Below are 21246 nucleotides of genomic sequence, written 5' to 3'. Positions count from 1 at the left end.
TCAATGTTCATAGTTCTGATGAACTGCATACGGCCATCTACTATATGGGATTCTTAACTTAACTCCTTCCCTATGACCCTATACGATTCTATTCTATACGATTTCTATACTAAATCCCTTCCAATTATTAGGAAAACTTTGTGATTTAAGTAAAAACCTATAATAAGTATCAACTATCAATTATATTTTGACTACTGAAGTAAAGTAAACGGTTAATTTGTATATGAACTGACACCGATGTAGCACAAAACAATGGATGTACTGTTTATTGTTTTAATTTTATCGTTATAGCAATAATAATAAGGCATTTTTTTTTTTACAAAATATTTACAATCTATTCATAGAACAATAAGTAAATTTGATAAGAGTAATAAGCATGAAAAATATGACGGAAGAAGCCACCCATTGATGACACTACCTACCTATTTTGTTTCAGTTTAGTAAGGGGATTTTCTCGGATTCATGCTTTTAGCAAGTTACGACACCAGTTTCGTTTAAGACGTCTAGCGGGATTGCTAGATTTTTTATAAGAGGGTTAGGATGGTTGGTTAACCTACTGTGGAGACGTTTATAATATAGTTTTGCTTCGTCTTTGACGGAATTCATCCTGAATTCCTGAGGTCTTGATGTATAGAATGGTTGGAGACATATTATGGAGCATTAAGTAGTTTCCTTAGCGCAATATTTTGAAAAGTTTGAATCTTGTTGATGTTAGATTTTTTGCATTACACCATTACCCCATAGCTGTATGCCATATGTCCAGATGGGCTTGATTAGAGATTTATAAATAAGAAGTTTAGTTTTAATGTCTGTGTATTTATTGTTAATGCAGAAAGTTTTTAACAGGCGCACGCGCACCGTAGGTTTAAATTTTGTCATTTAGATTTAAGGTGAGGTGCCCAGGTAAGTCTGCGATCAAGTATAAGTCCTAGATATTTGACAGTGGAAGAAGTAGGAATTTTTCTACCGGAAGGCGGAAAGTCAATTTTGACATTTCTAGAAATGTACCAACTAGATTCACTTTCCTATCAGAATATATGCTAAAGTAGAAAATCAGAGCATTTTTATTGCCACATTATATTCCGGAGGAGCCTTAACCCTACACCTAGCTACGAAACTGCAGTATCTACTCTACCATTGCAAGTCGCAAACGAGAAAAAAGTGACAAAAATTACGAAGCATTGAAGAAATTATTATAAAATCTGTATCGTATTATTCCAGTTTTTTAAGCTTAAAATATGATGTTTATTTATATTTTATTGCTAAGAGAAATTTAAAATCATTATTATTTTGGTCACACTCGCATGAAGCGAATTCATTGTATAATCGTTTCGGTTCGTACAATTTTTCATTTCAAGCCCCGTGTAATAAAAATTATTTATAATAAATTTATTATAACAATATTTATTATAGCTCAGTTGTAACATAGTAGATAATATTAAAGTAATCATGGAAAATTGGTAAGTTGTTTCAGAAACTAAATAATAGAATAATAATAACTTAATGTTAATACAATATTTATAAATTATAACTATTATTCTATGTTATAATTTATAGACGAGCCCGGAATAGAGTATACTTGTTTTGAGTTGTTTGTGTTACCACTTGACACCTACCACACAACACAATCACTTTCGCGCATCACGAATGATTCGATTGGCGCGTAGGGAACCACGTGATCATGCTATCACAGGGAAGTTAGTGCGAGATGCGCAGTACTGACGAGAATTGGTCGGCCGACTGATTATTCTCACTTTGAATAGACTGTAATCATATTAAGTCATAACTATAATTATAGAGGCAGTACCAATTTACAAATCTTTATTCTTTTATCTTTATCAATTATTGTGCCATGTTGAGTCTTGTGTGTGTGTTATCAGTCGTGTATACATTTTAACCACGGACTGTAATATTTGCTCTATGGACTACTAAGAACTGAACTTTTTTTAGTTTAGTCCAACGTTAGTAGCACATTTTGTATGGCAACTTATAAACATAAATTTATCACAAAACCTTAACTCTAATTTTCTTTTGTTGTAAAACGCAAGTATAATTTAGGTTAGCGTGAATTCGTGATAATTGTGTCGTTGTAATATTATATGGTTTTCAGTGCTAACATTTGTATTTATCTTTAAATTTAAAAATAAAAAATAATGAATAACATTGCTACGCAGAGAATCAAAAGGGAATTTAAAGAAGTCATTAAGAGCGAAGAGGTACCTAAATAATTTACCATTATTTTTGACAAAAACATATTTTTTGTTTTTTCAAACAGTCTTATTGATTTAGAAAACAGTTATATTTAGATACAACATTATTATTCGATTTTCCATGTATAAAAATGTTGTGAAATTATTGTTTTCTAACAATGGACTTATTTTTAAATATAAATTGTTTTATTAATCATGATCAATATACTTAATTAATGTTTTGTTCATCAAACTTATTATTTAATTTATCCATGATTTCATTTTTTAATTTTTTTTTGTTATTTATCTGCTAAATAAATAATTCATATTGACTAATAAAAATATATTTATATATTTAATTTGATGTGTTGTAATATTAATTATAAATATGAATGTATTGTATATTTTTATTTAGCTTGCTAAATGTTCAATCAAAGTGGACTTAATTGGTGATAGCTATACAGAATTAAAAGGTGAAATTGCTGGTCCACCTGATACACCATATGAAGGGGGTACATTCTTTTTGGAAATTAAAGTGCCAGAAACATATCCTTTTAATCCACCTAAAGTAAGTAAACCTTTGTGTTTTTTTTATCATTTAAGTATTTTTAATTAAAATATTTTTTTTAATAGGTTCGATTCATGACTAAAATATGGCATCCAAATATTTCATCGGTCACTGGAGCTATTTGTTTAGACATTTTAAAAGATCAATGGTAAGTGTAAAATTGTTTGAACATATTTAAGTAATTAAATGTGCATATACTTAGTGTAACTATAGAAAATGTAAAACCATACAAGTTTGGTCATTCAGCCTGAATTATGTTTATCTGATTCTACAATTTTCAAATCAAATAGTTACTTACAACTTAATTTTTATCTGTATCTTTCCAACTTTATCATATACAAATAATGATTGCTTTTATGATTTAGTTCAATAAGTTATTAATTTTAATAAACTTAAATAGGGCTGCAGCCATGACTTTACGCACAGTACTATTGTCGCTACAAGCACTTATGGCCGCTGCTGAACCAGACGACCCACAAGATGCTGTTGTTGCCAAACAATATAAAGAGTATCCAGAAATATTTGCCAAAACAGCTAGCCACTGGACTAATGTTTATGCTGGAGGTATAATATGCAGTTAAAATAATAAAATTACATTTATTAGGGATATCTGGTTGAATTAAAAACAATATATGTCTTATAAAAGTTTATTTAATTTAGACTAAGAATATATTTATGTATACTATCCATCATTTATTTTTTTTTTTTTTAATCACATGTATAATTTTAGTTTCAATTGTTGTTTTAGGTCCAAATAAAAATACAGACTTTGACACAAAAATTCAGCGTCTCATAGATATGGGAATAGAACGTGATCAAGCACGTGGAGCATTATCTACTTTTAATTGGGATTTGGAACGAGCTACAGAACAACTGTTTAGTTAGGATGGATAATTGTTTTGGGTTATGATTAAAACTACAAATTTAACATTAAATCAATGTAAAATATTGAACATTATAAAGAGTTTTTCTAAACACTGTGTTATTTAAAAATTTGTTTTACACAATTCTGATTGCTAAGTAATATTAATAGTTTATTTTGAATTAATTATTTTTTTATTTAATTTTTAGCTAAGATATTTTCCTTTCAGCAAATTGTTTCATTTTTATTGTATAATTTGTATGTTTATATTCTATATGTCATATATATTTATATAATATAATATATGTATAGATATTATCACATATTAGAAATTAAGACATTTTTAAAGTCCTAAATAATACTAAAAATAAATATCATTAATTATTATTGATTTTTTTTAAATGTATGTTTGATATGTCTTATATTCTATTGAATTTAAAATAACCTATTTTAAATTTCATTGATATATATAAATTTTTCGAATATGTAGATATTTGCAAGATATTAAGAGCATGCCTACACAAAAAATAAAAAAATAAAGTCTAAAGTGAAAAAAAAAATAATAATGATAAAATAACTTAACTTAAGCTAGAAAATAATTGTGCTGAAAATAACATACAATTGAGAAGCTATTCTCGTTGAACATAAATTAATGTTAACTAGATGTTTTTAAAATGATATGTAAAAAAAAAAATGTTGAGATAAGATAAACAGAATTGTGTTTGGGATTGTATACACCCATTAGAATGTTACTTCTCTGCCCTAAGTGTAGGTTTTCCACATAATCCTCCCTGATTTTGGATAATTTTACTTTGGGTAAAGTTGTCTGATGGTAAATTGTTAAACTTTGTTGTTGTAATTCCATGTATCTATAGTTTTAACAATGTAATTTTAATTTTCAAGAAATCTAGTAACATATATCACGTAATTCCAATTTTAAATTTTTCAAAAATTCTACAATATTCTATGTTTTCAGAATATATAATAAAATCTATCATGGAGTGACTACAACCAAAAATGTTTAAAAACTGTACAAATAACATAAAAAAAACCATAGATAAAGAAGAACTTCCAAGATATAAGGACATTACACCTAATTCCTAATAATATCTGGTTCAGCAAATTAGATCTGCATAGATCACATATTATACAATTTAACAGATGACGCATAAGTCATTCGTTTAAACAATTCTCCTTTTAATACACTTCATCTCAACGAGTGTATTTGCGATCTATCTCATATACTATTTGATTGCCCAGCTCTGATATCCGAATGACTAAATTCTCTTAGATCTTTTAACTGTCTCTTTAATCTCCATTCCATTCTCAATACTAATTGCATCTTCACTGTTATAAGTATTATTACATTTATTTTGGATGCTGGCTTTATTATTTAATATCTATGTTCTTTATTTAATTTTAAATGTACTTTTTATTATAATTTTTGAGCTATATTAGTGTTAACTTGAAGCTATAATAAAAAAAATAAATAAATAGTATAAATTAATGCAAGTTACACTAACCATTATCCTTGTTAGTTCTGCAATGTGCAAATAAAGTTTTTCTTCTATGAGAAATTTAGTAATCGGTTGATAAGTTGTATGGTACAGCAGCGTTAATAATCTATCTTAAATGTTGTGAATATTATTGAAATAGGTCTAGCAAGTGAAATTGTTCTGGAAGAAATAATAGTACGCATTCACTAGTTATCATAAATGGAAAAAAAAAATTAAAAAATTAAAAAATACAATAATTTAAAATATAAATTTTTTCTAATAATAGAATTTCGAATATCATTATTAATAATAGTATAAATTAAATATTGCCAATATGCAAGTTGGAGGTATATAAATGATTCATAATTGTAACATCCCCAAGATTTGAACTCTGGTTGCACCACTAGAACGATTACGGATTACTGAGGTACAAACCGACTGTTAACTTTAGGTGTGCTTAACAACTAACTCAAAAATAAGCTAAATATATTTTTTAAATTATTTTATCTCTGTGTAGACGGTAAGTAGGTAATCAAAATAAAGCTTCGATCTTCAACTTCAGTATCTTTAGTGATGGCCGATGGGAGGGTGAAACTAGTTACCTAATGACTAATGCATTCGGACGTCAACACTTTCAATTCCCAGTAATTTTCAGAATCGCCGAAAAAAAATAAAAAAAATTTTTTATGAAAAACGAGAATTTTTACGCAAAATTGGTTTTCAACAAAATCGATTTTGGTTTGTGGTGTACTCTACGACAAACTACCGTAGTACTGTAGATACATGCAATTTTCACTAAATGTTTGTATTTGCTTTTTCATTACACTATAATAATTTATTTATTATTAAATGGTTTTTCTATTATAGACATGAAGATGAAATTGTTGATTATTATTATTATTTTTAATTAATGTCGATAAAGGTTGAGTGTTAAACCATATTAATTTTTTATAGGCGTCTGAATTTCGAATGTTGACTAAATATGTAAAAATCATGAACATTTATTAACTATTATGAGTTAGAAATTCATTAAAAATTTTTCTTTCTAAATATAAGTTTTGAAAGTTTAATTCAATGTTTCTCATACGTTTGTCTAGGTAAACAAAAAAAAAATGTTTATTAGAAAGACAAATTAAATTTCTGTAAGTGTTTGAAGTTTTACAACATTGGATATTTACTCGATTAGGTACTCATGAGCATGCACTATGCAGTAATGCATGCAACGATTTTTCTGTTTTATTGTAATACTAAAATCAATAATTGAAGATATTTGAAATGTTTTCTAAATGTTTATTATATTATTTTTATACTTGATAAAATGTTCAAGATATTTTGACTTTATTTTCGCAATTTGTACGTAGATATTTGTCAACATTTGAAATTCAGACGCTCATATAAAATAATTGTGGATTTAAGATCAACTTATTTTTTAATTTCCATGTATAACTTACGAGGTACCTTGCATAACATTTTCAAGTTTTGTAACCGGTCAAACAATTTTTTTATCGACATGACTTAAAAATTAATAATAATCAACTATTTTATATGCCTATAAACAGCTCAACTTGAGTCAACAATTGTTAATATGGTGTATAGAAAATGCGAGTTAGACCAAAAACGATTTTGTCCAAAACAGATTTTGCTTAAGAATTCTCGTTTTTCCTTAATTTTTTTTTTGTTTTTCCCAACGTTATAACTACTGGGAATTTTAAATGTTGACTCCCGAAGTCACCAACTAGACCCGCTGATACAGAAGTTGAAAATTGAATCAATAATTCTACTACTGATCGTAGGACACAAAAAATAAATTGAAACACACACAGTAAAATCAATACATCCATTGCTCTTTTCAGAAATCAGAATCTAAAATCATTGAGGCAGAGCTATCTAGTGTTTTGTGTTTTGCTTAAAGTTTTGATTTTGTGAAATGTAAACAAAGCATGATTATAAATTGTGTGATAACGTAAATTCCGCGTCTGGATTTACGATTTAGTACCAAATACTATAACTATATAGTGTATATTCTAGTAGTATAATCACAGAATAAATGAAATAAATGAAATTTCATTTATTCTGTGGTATAATAGAGTTTATGGTATTGTGACTATTTACCTATCATAATATACAGTTATTGGTTTATCAGAACAATAATTTATTACAATGTTTAATATGCCTATATAGTTTATTATTTTCTTAATGTTATTTTATATTTAATAAATGTTAATTAATTTACTTTTAAACTACATAGATCATGATTATTTAAAATGTAGTGCTCGTCATACAGTTATTTACAACTAATTTTTTTCAAGTAAGAATAATAATGATTATATTCGTGAGTAGGTATTGTCTATTTAAATACATGGATTTAAATTTCATAAATACTTAATTAGTATCACAGAAGTAAGTAGATTATATTTTATAGATATTAATTCACATCAATGATCAATGTACCTATGATTAATATTAGAATAAATTATTTTATTTTTAAATAGTCTTAAAAAATAGGTATGGAGTTTACAAGATCAGTAATAAGTTCATATGAACCTTCAGATATGATAAGTAAGTGTACCAATTTTTGTCACCATAATATTAACCATTTATACGTAGATTAATGTTTAATTTTAATTATCCCTTGTTCTATAGACTACATATGTATTTTGTAACATTTTCTTTTGTCTAATTTTTATTCTTTAAAATAAGGATGGAAAGGTGGGAAATATTTAACAGACTTATTAAAACATACCAACAATTGAAGTGTTTATAGCTTATAGGCATTAATTAAGAAAATTATAATAGGTGATTTAATTTATTTTATAGGTATGAGAAATTATCAATTGAACTGTTTAGTATTTATCTTGCTCTTAATTAATTATTGTTATACTATAAAAAACTAGATTTAAATAATGATTTCAAAAAATAGTATTACATTATTAGTGATACCAAATTTTTAATCGATTCTCTCTTGATTAATTGTCTTCAAAGTGCTTACTTTAAAAATGTTACAATCTCATAATCTGTCACAAAACAGCAAAATATAAACTTGACCATGTGTCTAAAATTACTTTACAAAAATAATCAACCTACATAAAATGATAGGCACATAGCATTAAAAATTGATAATTATTTTATATTTAGTGTACGGTAATTATGCAGAAGAAGAATACCCGGAAGTCATTGATACTAATCTGTATTCAGACCAATTATTAGATGGACAAAGGTCTGAATATGAAGAAACTCAAACAATATTGACGGATAATTGCAGTCAATATGGAATTACAGCTACATGTTTTGATACATATGAAAATTTACTTTGGGTTGGAAATCAGCTGGTAAGTGAATGTCTTAAATAGTTAATTTTAAGTTTACTCAACCAAATTTTTTTATTAAAAATGTTTGTTGTGCAGGGTTATGTTACTTCATATTATAGTGCGGATATGCAAAAGTATACAATGTTTAGAGTTCATTCAACCGAAGAGATTCGTTCACTTTTGAGTACTGATTCTACTTTGTTAGTTCTTACACCTACTACACTGCGATGTCAAATGCGCAGAGGCTTACCAATTTTTACTCACAGGTAATAAAATGGTAATAAAACTAAGGTTTATTTTATGAAATGCCTACCAAAGTATTTTATTAACTTTATTTAAAATTAATTATATTTGAAAGTAATTCATAATACTATATTTTAGTAAAACCTTATTAATGCGGACTGATTAGAGCCCTAGTTTGTCCAAATTAATGAAATTATGGATTATTTAAAATAACCTATAAAATGAGCTGTGGTATAAATAAAAACACTCTGTTCAGTAAAAAAAATGTGTTTTATAGTTTTAAGAAATTCAAAGGTTATTTAGTATACAAGATAAATTCAACCCACTTGAACCTATACAGTACAAAATAAATTATTATTCTGTTTATTTTTCTGGTAACATATGTAATATTAAGCAGGTGTTTAACTGAACTCCGGATTAGTAAGGTTCTATTGTACTTATATAATTACTAATATAGTAGTATAATCTACTTATTTTTGGCTGTGAAATTATAAGACCATATTGATTCATTTATGGTATAGATGATAACTGCAATGTACTTTTTAAAACATAGACCCTAATCACAATATTTATTTTATTGTTTTCAAAATGATTGTCTCCTTTTTAGATATTTTAAAATGAATACACAATTTTTGCAATAAGTCATGTATGAAAGCTTAACATCAAATAATTAAAAAATATAAATCTTTATTTATTTATTTATACAAAATTATATTATTTCAGTTCAGAATATTTAAATGAAATGCAATGTATAATTCAGTTAGGACGTTCTCAAGATACTATATTAATGGGTGGTCATCAAGAAAAGCTAATTGAGTTTAACCTAAACTTGTGTAAAGAAACAAGCATTATAAATGCTGGAGAAAATGGCTGTGCTATATTAAGACAGAATGCTAATAGGACTGTTTGTTGTGGAGATCCTACTGGAGTAATTAAGCTTCGAGATCCAAGAAATATTTCAAAAATTATTTACACTGTAGAGGCGCACACAGGCAGTTTATCCGACTTTGATGTTCATGATAACTTGTTAGTTAGCTGTGGATTTAACAACACGTAAGAGGAAGAAAATGTTTGTTTTAGTTTTGAAAATAACTACTAATTATATTTTTGATATTAGACATGGATCCATGGAACTAGATCAATTTTTAGCTGTACATGATTTGAGAATGATGAGATCCGTTTCATCTATTCCTATGATTATTGAACCATTTTTATTGAGATTCATGACTTCATACTCATCACGCATTGCAGTTTTATCAACGATAGGACAATGTCAACTTGTGGATACAGTTGCTTTGACAGAACCAGATTTGAATCTGTACCAGGTATAATAAAGCTTAAGTCTTATATATATTATATATAAATTATAACACTGTTGATGTAGTAAATACTAATAATGTTTAATTTAAAATTAGATGAGGGGTGCTGAAGAAGGAGCAATGGCCCTTTCTATGGATGTATCTCCTTCAAGTCAAGCAATTATCATTGGGGATAATGTGAGCACATTGCATTTATTTACCACAGCATCTACTCAGTTTAATACTTTGGCAAGAGAAACAATATTTGCACAACCAATGGAACCACTTCCTTGTGGTCCTATCAATGTGACTGATGAATTAGCTGATTATTCTAATATCCCACTACCTCATTGTGATGGACCTTTAGCATCAGAGCTACCCGAGAAATTTCTTACTAAAATTTACAGGTACATTTTTAAATTACAATCTAACAAAAACTGTATCCATAACGATACATGTGGTATATATAATAGTTCATACAATTATATCAAGCCAAATCATATACTTAATTTTAAAAATAGAAAACAGAAAAACACCATAGTGTTATAGGAATAACACTACTGATCACTGGGAATGAAATGTCATACAATTATTTATATAATAGATTCATTAATCATTCTAAAAAGATTATAAATATTTGCAGGCAATAGTAGGGAATTACTTAAGTGGATTCAGGAAAAATCGACTACTGATCACGTATTTGTCATGGCAAATTCTGGAAAAATATTAAATAATATGAACAAGCGAAAGATTTACACATGCTATTAGTGAAATATAAACAAGTATAATATGATAGCCTAATTAGGAAAACACTAAGAAATTATCTTTAGGACTGGCATAACAGCATAACTAGTTATTGTGATACAAATGTGTAATTCCAACACCAGTTACAATGTCAAGGTTATGGCTTATGAACAATATATCATCATCCTTTATAATTAACAATAGACCAAGTACTGGATACATAATCTCTAACTCATTTCAAAATGGAGCTAGAGAATCTAACAAGAAAAACCCTAGAAACTGGAACATTCAACAATGATGCTAACCTATGCAGATGACACTGTCAAAATTAGAAAATTACCGGATACAGTCCAGGAAGCTATGACTAAACTGATAAATACTAGAAAAGACATTGGCTTAATAGTCTTGAGTGAAAAAACCATATACTGTAGTCGCCGCTTATTGGACTCACTTTGGGACCCGACAATTTGAGTCAATTAACCGAATGAGTCAATAAGGCGAATGACTCAAAAACCTAACCTAACCTAACCGTGCGAATCGGGACCAACCGTTTTGAGTCTAATATGCAAATGAGTCAATTAACCGTGAGTCCAATAAGCGGCGACCACTGTATATGATAATAAATCGAGTAAGAGGGGATCCCATTTATTTGAGTGAGGAAATAGGGAAATAATGAGTATGAACAATTCAAATACCTTGGAACTATTCTAAATAGCCAATCTAACATACATAGATAAATCAACATCAGATCGAGTGCTGCCAACCAATTTTACTATGCTCTACTACTGTTTAAATCAAAGTTACTGTCAAGGTAAACAAAAGAATAACTATAAATAAGTTCTATTAGCTATGAAATGAAGCTATAAAAAAAATCTAAGACTATTCGAGAAGAAAGTGCTTAGGTAAATATAAGCACTATAGATCGTTCACTGAGAGAGCGCTACTTCTTCGCAAATCCAAATGATTGAGCTGCGCGGTTTTGTATCCATAATTCTTCTACTCTACTACCTTGTCGCTGCATAAATGCATGAAAACAGACGAGGTTTGGTCGCCACACAAATGCGTTTTCTCAGTTAACAGACTATAGTGTTCAATATTGCTTTAATAAAATACAAATGTATAAAAGAGAAAATGTGGTACAGTTCATCAAGACCGGACATGTATTTCAGGCTGATGGGAGTCTAATAGAAATGACATGCGTAATAAGAAGAAGACCAAGAGGAAGTCCACAAAGAAGATGGAAGGACAGTGTTATGGCTAAAAAAACTTGGAGTGGAATGGGAAACAGCATAATTTAATAAAAACTGACTGAATGAAGTGGTTTTGGTGGTAAAGAGCCTTAATTACTTATAAAGCTTAAACAAAAATATATATATTACCTTAGTCTTAATAAGTATACTGCTAATTGTTTATAAAATTTAAATAAAGCTAATTTATTGATAAATATTTTTTTTTAACTAAAATACTAAACTATTTTATCAAATAGCATAATTTACAAGTTTATACATATTTATTCAGTATGCATGTTTAAATAAATATTTACTTTATTTATTAATAATTTAAAAAAAAACTTATATTAATGTTGGTACTTGTAGGAAAACGCCATCAATAGATATGAATATTTTATCTACAATGAAAATGAAAGGAACTGTTGGGTATGCTCCAAACCCAAATAATCGTAAACGAAATCAAGTAATTAGTCATATTACATATAATTATGTTATTATTGTGGATTAAAATTTTATTAATATTAATGATGATATACAATGGTATGTGCACATAAGTAATCAATACATAAATATTATACATTATTATATTATGAGATATATTATAAAGTTAAAATTAACTGAGTTCAGTCAACTATTATTGCATCTTAAATTTTCTACAATTTGTATCATTTAATACCAAAAATGTTTGTTTGTTTTTCAATTTTAGGTTGCATATTTCAACACTGTATCTGAGTCACAAAACAATATTATTCATAACCAATCAAATGATGAAGAATGTGAATCTCCCACGTTTGTAGCAATACCTAGAAGATATAGAAAAATTGATTTAAAATTTAAAAGTGAAGATTTTGACTATGAACAATATAATAAAACTGGATTCAGTGGTTTGGAATCAAATGTTCCCAACTCATACTGCAATCCAATGCTTCAAGTAATTTATTATTTACTTTTACAAATATTAAAATGAATAATATTTTCTTCTTTGGAAATTTATATATACGTTTATATGTTTACACACGGTCTGTTATTTGATCACCTGCTTCTGCACAGTATGAGAATGTAATAATATTTTTACCTTAGATCACATTCTGTGGATGGAACCATGCCCATCTTGGGCCGTGTAAATAATATGAAGCACATATAAGCAACAAGTCATTAATGCTGGCATTAAGACTGACGCTGTTTTGCTGGCATTGATGCTTGATGTGTACATGTGCTAGTCAAACCATATCATATTTAGTTGTTGGTCACTAATTGATATTAGATACCTTTGCATGTTTTTTCAAAATAAAAATTTGTAAAGTATTGAAATTTGTGTAATTAGATCAGATTGAACTGTTGAATAATAAATAGGTCTTTTTAATATGAAAAACAGTTCTTTTTGAAGTCCTTCAAGTATTATTTTAATTTGTTCTACCGCTGGTTGCAAATATCCTATTTGGTACAATTTGACTGAATACTAAAAAATATAACTTATTTTATCCCTGTACAAGATTGAAGTAATTAAACATTTTTTTTTTAGGTTTTATATTTTTTGGAGCCATTGCGAAAAATTTTAATGTCACATATATGTCAAGAAGAATTTTGTTTAAGTTGTGAATTATCCTTTTTATTTTATATGATGAACAAATCTAAAGGAGTACCATGTCATTCTGGAAATTTTTTAAGAGCTCTTCGTAATGCTCATGATGCTACAGCTCTAGGACTTATACTGCCTGAACATAACAATGCTGAAATGAAAAATAAAATCAATATCAGCATTTTAATTCAAGTAAGTTCAACTAATTTATAAATTATAATTAGATATTTTTAAAATATATAAATCAACATATTTAATACTTTAAAATATGTTTAGTTTTCTTGTATACTTTTCATATTTACTAATTAGCTATAGTATTTTCTATTTTTAGTTTTTAGCTGACTTGATTTCAGAACTATATTGTCTAATACTTTTCAATATTTTTATTAAACTCTTCAGAAACTGATTTATTGAAATGATTAATGTGTACTTGAAATAAATTTAAATATTTCTGAGAGTCAAATTATAAATCTTAATCAAAAACCAAGTTTTTTTATACTAATATTAATAATAAATAATTAAGATGTGATTTTGGTATGTTTTCAAGTGAAACATTTACATATATTTTTAACAAGGGTTTTAAATTGATAGTACTACAAATTAATTACTAATACTATATATTTTGAAAATGACTGCAGTTAAAATATTATTTTAAGAGGATATAACACTGGCATTTGTTGTCCGCGTCTTACAAGTGTGTAGCATAGTAAACGTATGCTCAGCAGATCAAGTGTAGTTCGCTAGTTTAAAAATTTGGATGAATCAACTTATTATGAAACTTGATGGTAAGAACATTTATTGCGTTGTCTGTGTTTGGATGTTGGTTTTTTACGATAGTTTGATTTTTTAACAAGTTATGCTTATATAATTTAAATTAAAAATGCTCATAACTCGCTTAAAAATTCATCCATCATAAAAAACCAACATACAAACACAGATAATGTTCTTACCATCAAGTTTCATAATAGGTTGATTCACCCAAATTGTTATACTAACGAAGCTACACTTGATCTACTGAGGATAAATTTGCTATGCTATCTACTTGTAAGACGGAGACAACAAATTCCAGTGTTACATCCTCTTAATATTTATACATTTTTACTAGAACTGGAATCGATTTATTTTGCATCAAATTCATTTGGAGCTTTTGAGGTCAAAAAAGGGTTTGACTGATGAACAAGGAAAATTTATTTTCAAAGACACAGATTTTCCAAGTATTGGAGGTCAACAAGTTCGAAAAAAAGTTAAAAATAAAGAAGAAGATTTTAATGAAACTGAAATAACTAGATTATTTGGTTGTAAACAACTTCATATTAATAAATGTTTAAAATGTAATCATGAGTTCAGCAAACAATCTAATTTAATGGTCTGCAATTTGGTTTATCCAGAATCTAGCGATGGTATAACTTTATAACGAGCTAAAAACCTGTTTTTTTTTAAGTATTTGTTTATTTGTGTTGTAGAAAAATCTAAATCATTTTGTGATTTACTTCAGCAAAGCATTTGTCCAAAACAAACTACTACAACTTGGTGTGAACGTTGTGAGAGTTTCCAGCAGACATTACAGAATAGAACATTAAAATCATTACCTGCTATATTAACTGTAAATTGTGCTATTGAAAGTAAACAAGTAAGTCTTAAACTAGCCATTTTATAATCAATAAACAATGACTAAATTATCATTATTTGATATTATACAAATCTACAGTGACTATATATGAGTGCTGTAAAAGCAGTACAAACATTTAAAAGCTTGTCCTAGCTTAATTAATTGATTTGCTGCAAATTTATCCTGAATGACACTATACAAAAAAAAAAAAATTAAAATAATTCATAATATTATGATAGTATACTAAATAGGTTATATTAAAGTATAGCAAAAAAAAAAAAATTATTATTAATCATTAACAATTTGTTTAAAATTGGAACCTGAACAGAATGTTTAGTGAAAGCCAGCACATTAACAATCTTGATTTGATCATAGCATTGAGCAAGACACTTGGTTGAAAACCTATACTGTTCATAGGCTTAACTAGACCTTTTAAGTAAGGGGATGCTTTAATCCTACCAGTTTTATAGTAAGGAAATTAAGTGGAGCTGGGCTCTTCCCCCATATACCCCCCAATACACTTTACATTAATTTATTAATAAATTTACAATTACTATTTTATTTTATTATTATAGTGTGTATATAATACCAATCATAAAAAAGTGGAATCAAGAGATAAACATTAAATTATAAAAATATACTATTTTTGTTACAGATACAAGTTTTTAATTTTTTTTAAATACAAGTGAAAGTTAAAGAATTCATGTGGGTATCGTACTAATAATACTCTAGTCATTACAGTTTAAGCCTCCGTTCAGTATTGTCAATTTTCTTTAATTTCATCTTTATTTAGAACATATTTTGATAAATCTGTTTCATTAGCTATAATAGAAAACTGAGAGTTGACTTGGTGACATAGTTGACCATTACTGTAAATGCTCTTTTAATAGATGCTGAATATGTTGTGGAATAAAAAGTGATAAATGTAACATTTTATATAAATTAGAAAAAATAGATTTTTGAACAATACTCTTTAGCCACATTTAATTCCCCTAATTATTGTTTATCTTTTCTGATACCTAATTGTTTATCTGACCAACATTTTTAAATTAAATTCAGTTTCATTTATTTTATATTAATAATGCCTGAAACATATGAAAACAAAATTCCACTAATTTTTTAGTCTGACCGAGCGATGAATACATTGATTTTACAATTATGTGTGTTTTTTTTTTATTTATTTTTTTATTATTATTTTTTTTTTTGTGTCTGTCATCACGGTTTGGGACAGTAAAAGTGCTTCGGATTTTCTCAGACAGCAACTTTTCTGGTAGGAAAGTGAATCTAGTGGGTGTATTTTGAAGGTAAAATTTTAAAATTCCCAATAGCTTCTAAAAGCGACAGGAAAAACAGGAATTTTTAAATTCTTACAAAAGAACAGTTTTCGAAAAATCATTTTTATTGTAACTAAATTTTCACTGAACGTTTGTGTTAGCATTTTCTACACGCCATAAAATTTTCAAAATATTTTGATTAATGTTGAACTATTGATAGGCATACAAAATGTTTGATTCTTATTAGTGTTTTTTCATTAATGTCTTTAAAAAGTTTTTCACCCCGTCAAAAAATTTGAAAATTTACTACAAGGTACCTCGTAAATTGTTGGTCGTGGGAATTAAAAAAAAAGTTGAGTGTACATTCACAATAATTTTTAATGGGCATCTGAATTTCAAATTTCAACAAAGTACTTAAAAATCATGAAAATTTGCAAATTATTTTAAGTTATAAATTCATAAAAACTTATCTTTTCATATCTAAGATTTCAAAGTATAATACAAGATAGAAATCTTATAAGTTTTTCAACCTTTATCAAAAAAATAAAAATTCTTCCCGAAAGTCAAATTAAATTTTTATGAGTGTTTTTTTTAAGTTGAAATTTTTCCAATATTGGATATTATTCACTAGATTTCTCATATAGCGATTTTCCTATTTTTTTGCAATATTTTGACTCGTTTTGGGCTGTCTACGGACATGTTATTTCTATGAACATCAACTAAACTTAATTGTTTGGGTCAAAAAATTGAAAAATTATAATACAAGGCTCCTGATATATTATTAAAATATCAATTGAAAAATATTAAAAATACATAGGCACGTTTTCGTTTTAAACTTATAAAATTCAAATTTTGACAAAATTTCTCTAATTGAAAAATGATTTTGTAGTTAAAAATGGTATTAAATGTTCAAATTTTATAGCTAAGGATTGAAATGTAAAATAAGGTTCTACGCAAGTTTTCCAAAATATAAACTATCAGACACAAGTACATTACCATTGTACTTATGAAAGACAATGTACGATGATAATGCAATCAAATAATATACAATCTGATTCGGTTGTCAGGAAAAGATGTTAATAAAAAATAAAACAAAATAATATTTTTTTTAAATTAAAATGTATAAATGTGGCTACCACTGGTGGGAGTATGGACATGATGACAAGTGCGGCTAAAATAAAAGTTAGAGGGACTTAGCCCCCCGAGCTCCCCCTTAGTTATGCCTATGATACGGTACCTACATATCAAAACATCTGGTTGTTTTAAAAACTAAATAATGTCCTTATTGAGCTTGTATTAAGTAAATATTTAACTCTAAATTTATTAATACATTTTTAATAAATATTCTAAAGGCGTGCATATTAACTATTAAATACCATAATGTTTAACAGAACAAAGATTTTTGGCAACAACAAATGGACATTTTGATAAAACAGGCTGTCTCAAAATCTGGTGACCAAAAAACAGCACCAAGTACACCAACATCGTTCAATAAACCTTGTCGATATGGAACCAATTGTACCAGACATAGTTGTCGATTTATGCATCCTGGCCAAGTGCCTGCAGGTACTAAAAATCATTGTTATAGTGTTATATTTAATTTTATAAATTAATCAACATATTTTTTAATTAATTCAATTTAAAATATTCACAATAATATGAGTAACATGCAATGATAGAAGGCTATTTATTAGTATCACTTTGGAATTGATAAAAAATACATATTATGTAGCATTTTTATTTTATGATAATTGTTTTTTTTTTCATTTTTTATTTAGCTGAATTGAATTGAATGTAATTTTTTAAAGAATTTTATTTATAATTTAGTGAGAAGGGTGACAAGTAGATTTACGAGGGACTTGAGGTCATTTATAAAGAGTGATAGCTGGATTGATATATTTTTGGGATGTTATTAGACTATTTAAATATTTCGGTGTGTAGATTGATTTTTTAGTTTGAGTTATTTGAGAATATAAGATTTTTGTGGTGAGTTTGGTAACATATTCCGAGGTGACCATAACTTTTTGCTTTATTTCTAAAGTTGTGTATACGAAATTTGGAAACCTCTGTTTACGACAATATTTCTGACATTTTTTTATCTTAACGCCTATGAAGGGATATCATTAACCTTGTCAGGAACAAAAGGAATAAATAACTAGACAGAAACAGGTATATTGTTGTTTTAGACACGGCTTAAAATTGAATTTGGACGTGGCTTCATTGTAGTTTTATTTTTCTGAAGTTGAATATTTTTGAATATTAGACATCCTTTGTAATAAGAATGAGTGATTTTCTAGGTAGAGGGTTAATTTTATTTGATCAATATATAAAAAAATGTATTACTTTAGTTCCAGAAATAAATAATTCCATGAGCTTGTCTCAGTTATATTACACACACTCATGGCTGCCATTGAGTATCAGGGCTGAACTTGAGCCCGATGGAGAATTAAAACTATTTAATTATGAAGTCGATGAAGTAGATTGTAAATCTTCCAATATATATGATTTACACGCGGTTGTATGCTATATACATGAAGATCGTAAAAATCTTGTATCTATAGTGAATGTGGGCAAAGCTTATCATGAACACATATTAGCTAGTAACCCATCATCTCAATGGTACATATTCAATGACATTAGTGTATCCCCAGTCATTGGACAAGAAGCTGTTTGGTTTAGTTTGGATTGGAAAATTCCCTGTATATTATACTGGGTGTCAAGAAATAATGAAGCTACTATTGATATTGAAAATGATGCTAGTGACCCTGTTATTACAGCTAAAGTGTTCACTGAAAGTGTTTATTTGAATTCTTCGTCAAATAGTAATGATGTTATCTTAGATGAAGAAATTCCTAAATCAGGTACAATTATGAGAAATATTTAAAAAAAAAATAATGATGCATGGTTTAATGTTTAAAAAATAATTTTTTAGGTGAACTAGTAGCTATTGATGCAGAATTTGTTACTCTTAATCAAGAAGAATCTGAATTAAGAAGTGATGGTCGATTAGCCACAATAAAACCTGTGCAAATGGCAGTGGCAAGAATATCATGTATTCGAGGGTAAGTAACTTTAAATCTCTTCTTTAGAATGATATTTATTTTCTATACTTGAATGTTTACAGTGAAGGTCCAAATGAAGGCAAACCTTTTATAGATGATTATATTTCAACTCAAGAGCAAGTTGTTGATTACCTTACAAAATTTTCCGGTATCAATCCTGGTGATTTAGACATTAGTAAAAGTTCTAAAAATCTTACCACTCTCAAGTCCACATATATGAAATTGCGATATTTGGTTGACAATGGAATTAAGTTTATTGGCCATGGTCTATATAATGATTTTAGGTTAGAAATGTTTTTGTGAGCTAAATGATTTATCAAAGCTAATTATAAAGACTAACATTTAAATCTAACCATCTAACACTAAATTTCTTTGTATTAATACATTCAAATAACTTTTCAATAAGTACAGTTTACATGTTATTGATTTTAAGAAACATAAAAAGTTACAATTTATAAAATTGTTGGCATGTAAACATTATTTGAAGTTATTTGAAAATCATTCTTTAACTTTCATAATTTATTTTATATTTTTACAACATGTATCTTATATAATTATGTTTATATTAATGTTTGTAGAATGATCAACTTGATGGTACCACCTGAACAAGTAATTGATACTGTAGCTTTATTCCGACTTCCACATCAACGGAATGTATCGTTGCGGTTTTTGGCCTGGCACTTTTTAGGCAATAAAATTCAATCTCTTACACATGACTCTGTAGAAGATGCCCGAGCAGCATTGCAGTTATATCAATGTTATAAAACACTTGAAGAAGATGGAACGTTGCAAGCAAGACTAGAAGAGCTTTACAAATGTGGAAAAGAGATGCTCTGGGCAGTGCCTGGGGAATAGAACAAATGTGTGATACTTAAATAATATAATATTTTTTAATTAAATCATTTTTTATAAAAATAAATATATATAAATTTAATATACAAATGAGCATTTAAGTTGTTTTTAGATGGTAGATCATTTATCAATGTGACAGGTATATCATATTATTGAATTAGAAATTGATACTCTTTAGATCTTAAGCTTTAATAAATATTGATTGATTTTTCATTTCAAAAATATTAAGTGAAGAATTGAGTCCATCTGTCAAAGCTTTGAGACTTTTTTGACTAGCAATTTTTTTCAATTTTTCAGTAGAATCTCATTCAATAGGCTAAAAAATAATATAGTATATTTTGAATTCTTTTATCAATGAAATAATTTCATATATCAAATCACAAATCAAAATCTAAAGATATTAATGCATTTAATTATGTATAACATTTTAGTAATTTATATTTTATTTTGGGTTGCCACTAGGTTTTACAAGAATATCACACGTCAACACATAAAATAATATTGTTAGTTTTATACTGTGGTAGTCTGGTCTATAAAAAGTAATAATGAATATGCGAAAACATTATATAGTTTGTACTACATAACAAGTTTAGAAAATCCCTTATTTTCTCACATTAATATATTGTTTAGTGAAGTTCTGGTTGCATATGGTCATGGTGCCATTTTGATAGCCCTGATATAATGATACACATTAAAATTATTTTTTTAAGATATTAAGATTGAAAACTAGAAAGTAAGTCATATTTTCTATACTTAATAGTGTATTTGGAATGACAGTATTGCACAGAAAAAATACCTACCCATTAGTCACTTGTAGTGTGGCGTTTGATCAGACCACGATTAATATTTCTTTAGTTGTAGTCAGAAGTTATAAAAGTACATCTAAAGTAGTGATAAAAAACGACAAATTGATTAATTTGGTTGCAACAAATA

At 27.4% G+C, this 21246-nt stretch overlaps 2 protein-coding genes across 4 annotated transcripts; both read left to right on the top strand.

The window, feature by feature from the left end:
• Nucleotides 1-1807: 1807 nt before the first annotated feature.
• On the top strand, nucleotides 1808-3734 carry LOC111034446 (ubiquitin-conjugating enzyme E2-22 kDa). Its single transcript, XM_022315701.1, has 5 exons — nucleotides 1808-2216; nucleotides 2605-2757; nucleotides 2823-2905; nucleotides 3158-3321; nucleotides 3506-3734. The coding sequence occupies exons 1-5, from the start codon at nucleotides 2154-2156 to the stop codon at nucleotides 3640-3642; spliced, it is 600 nt and encodes a 199-aa protein (XP_022171393.1). The 5' UTR covers nucleotides 1808-2153; the 3' UTR covers nucleotides 3643-3734.
• Nucleotides 3735-7140: 3406 nt separating this feature from the next.
• On the top strand, nucleotides 7141-20406 carry LOC111034422 (PAB-dependent poly(A)-specific ribonuclease subunit PAN2). 3 transcript variants are annotated; one of them, XM_022315664.1, is made up of 17 exons: nucleotides 7141-7515; nucleotides 7608-7674; nucleotides 8251-8444; nucleotides 8520-8689; nucleotides 9390-9719; nucleotides 9784-9991; nucleotides 10082-10371; nucleotides 12304-12400; nucleotides 12644-12868; nucleotides 13460-13708; nucleotides 14622-14916; nucleotides 14980-15146; nucleotides 17791-17965; nucleotides 18748-19260; nucleotides 19332-19461; nucleotides 19524-19745; nucleotides 20040-20406. In XM_022315664.1, exons 2-17 carry the CDS (start codon nucleotides 7623-7625, stop codon nucleotides 20314-20316), a joined length of 3594 nt encoding a protein of 1197 aa, XP_022171356.1. In that variant the 5' UTR covers nucleotides 7141-7515; nucleotides 7608-7622; the 3' UTR covers nucleotides 20317-20406. The 3 variants fall into 3 exon arrangements, with proteins under 3 accessions (XP_022171356.1, XP_022171355.1, XP_022171354.1); XM_022315663.1 differs by having other exon boundaries at nucleotides 7141-7423; nucleotides 20040-20316; XM_022315662.1 differs by having other exon boundaries at nucleotides 7583-7674; nucleotides 20040-20316.
• The last annotated feature ends 840 nt before the right edge of the window (nucleotides 20407-21246 follow it).

Source organism: Myzus persicae, unplaced genomic scaffold, assembly GCF_001856785.1.
Source record: "Myzus persicae strain clone G006 unplaced genomic scaffold, MPER_G0061.0, whole genome shotgun sequence".
Lineage (NCBI taxonomy): Eukaryota > Metazoa > Arthropoda > Insecta > Hemiptera > Aphididae > Myzus > Myzus persicae.
The sequence above is the reverse complement of the archived record's forward strand: the minus strand, read 5'-3'. Positions and strand labels throughout refer to the sequence as shown.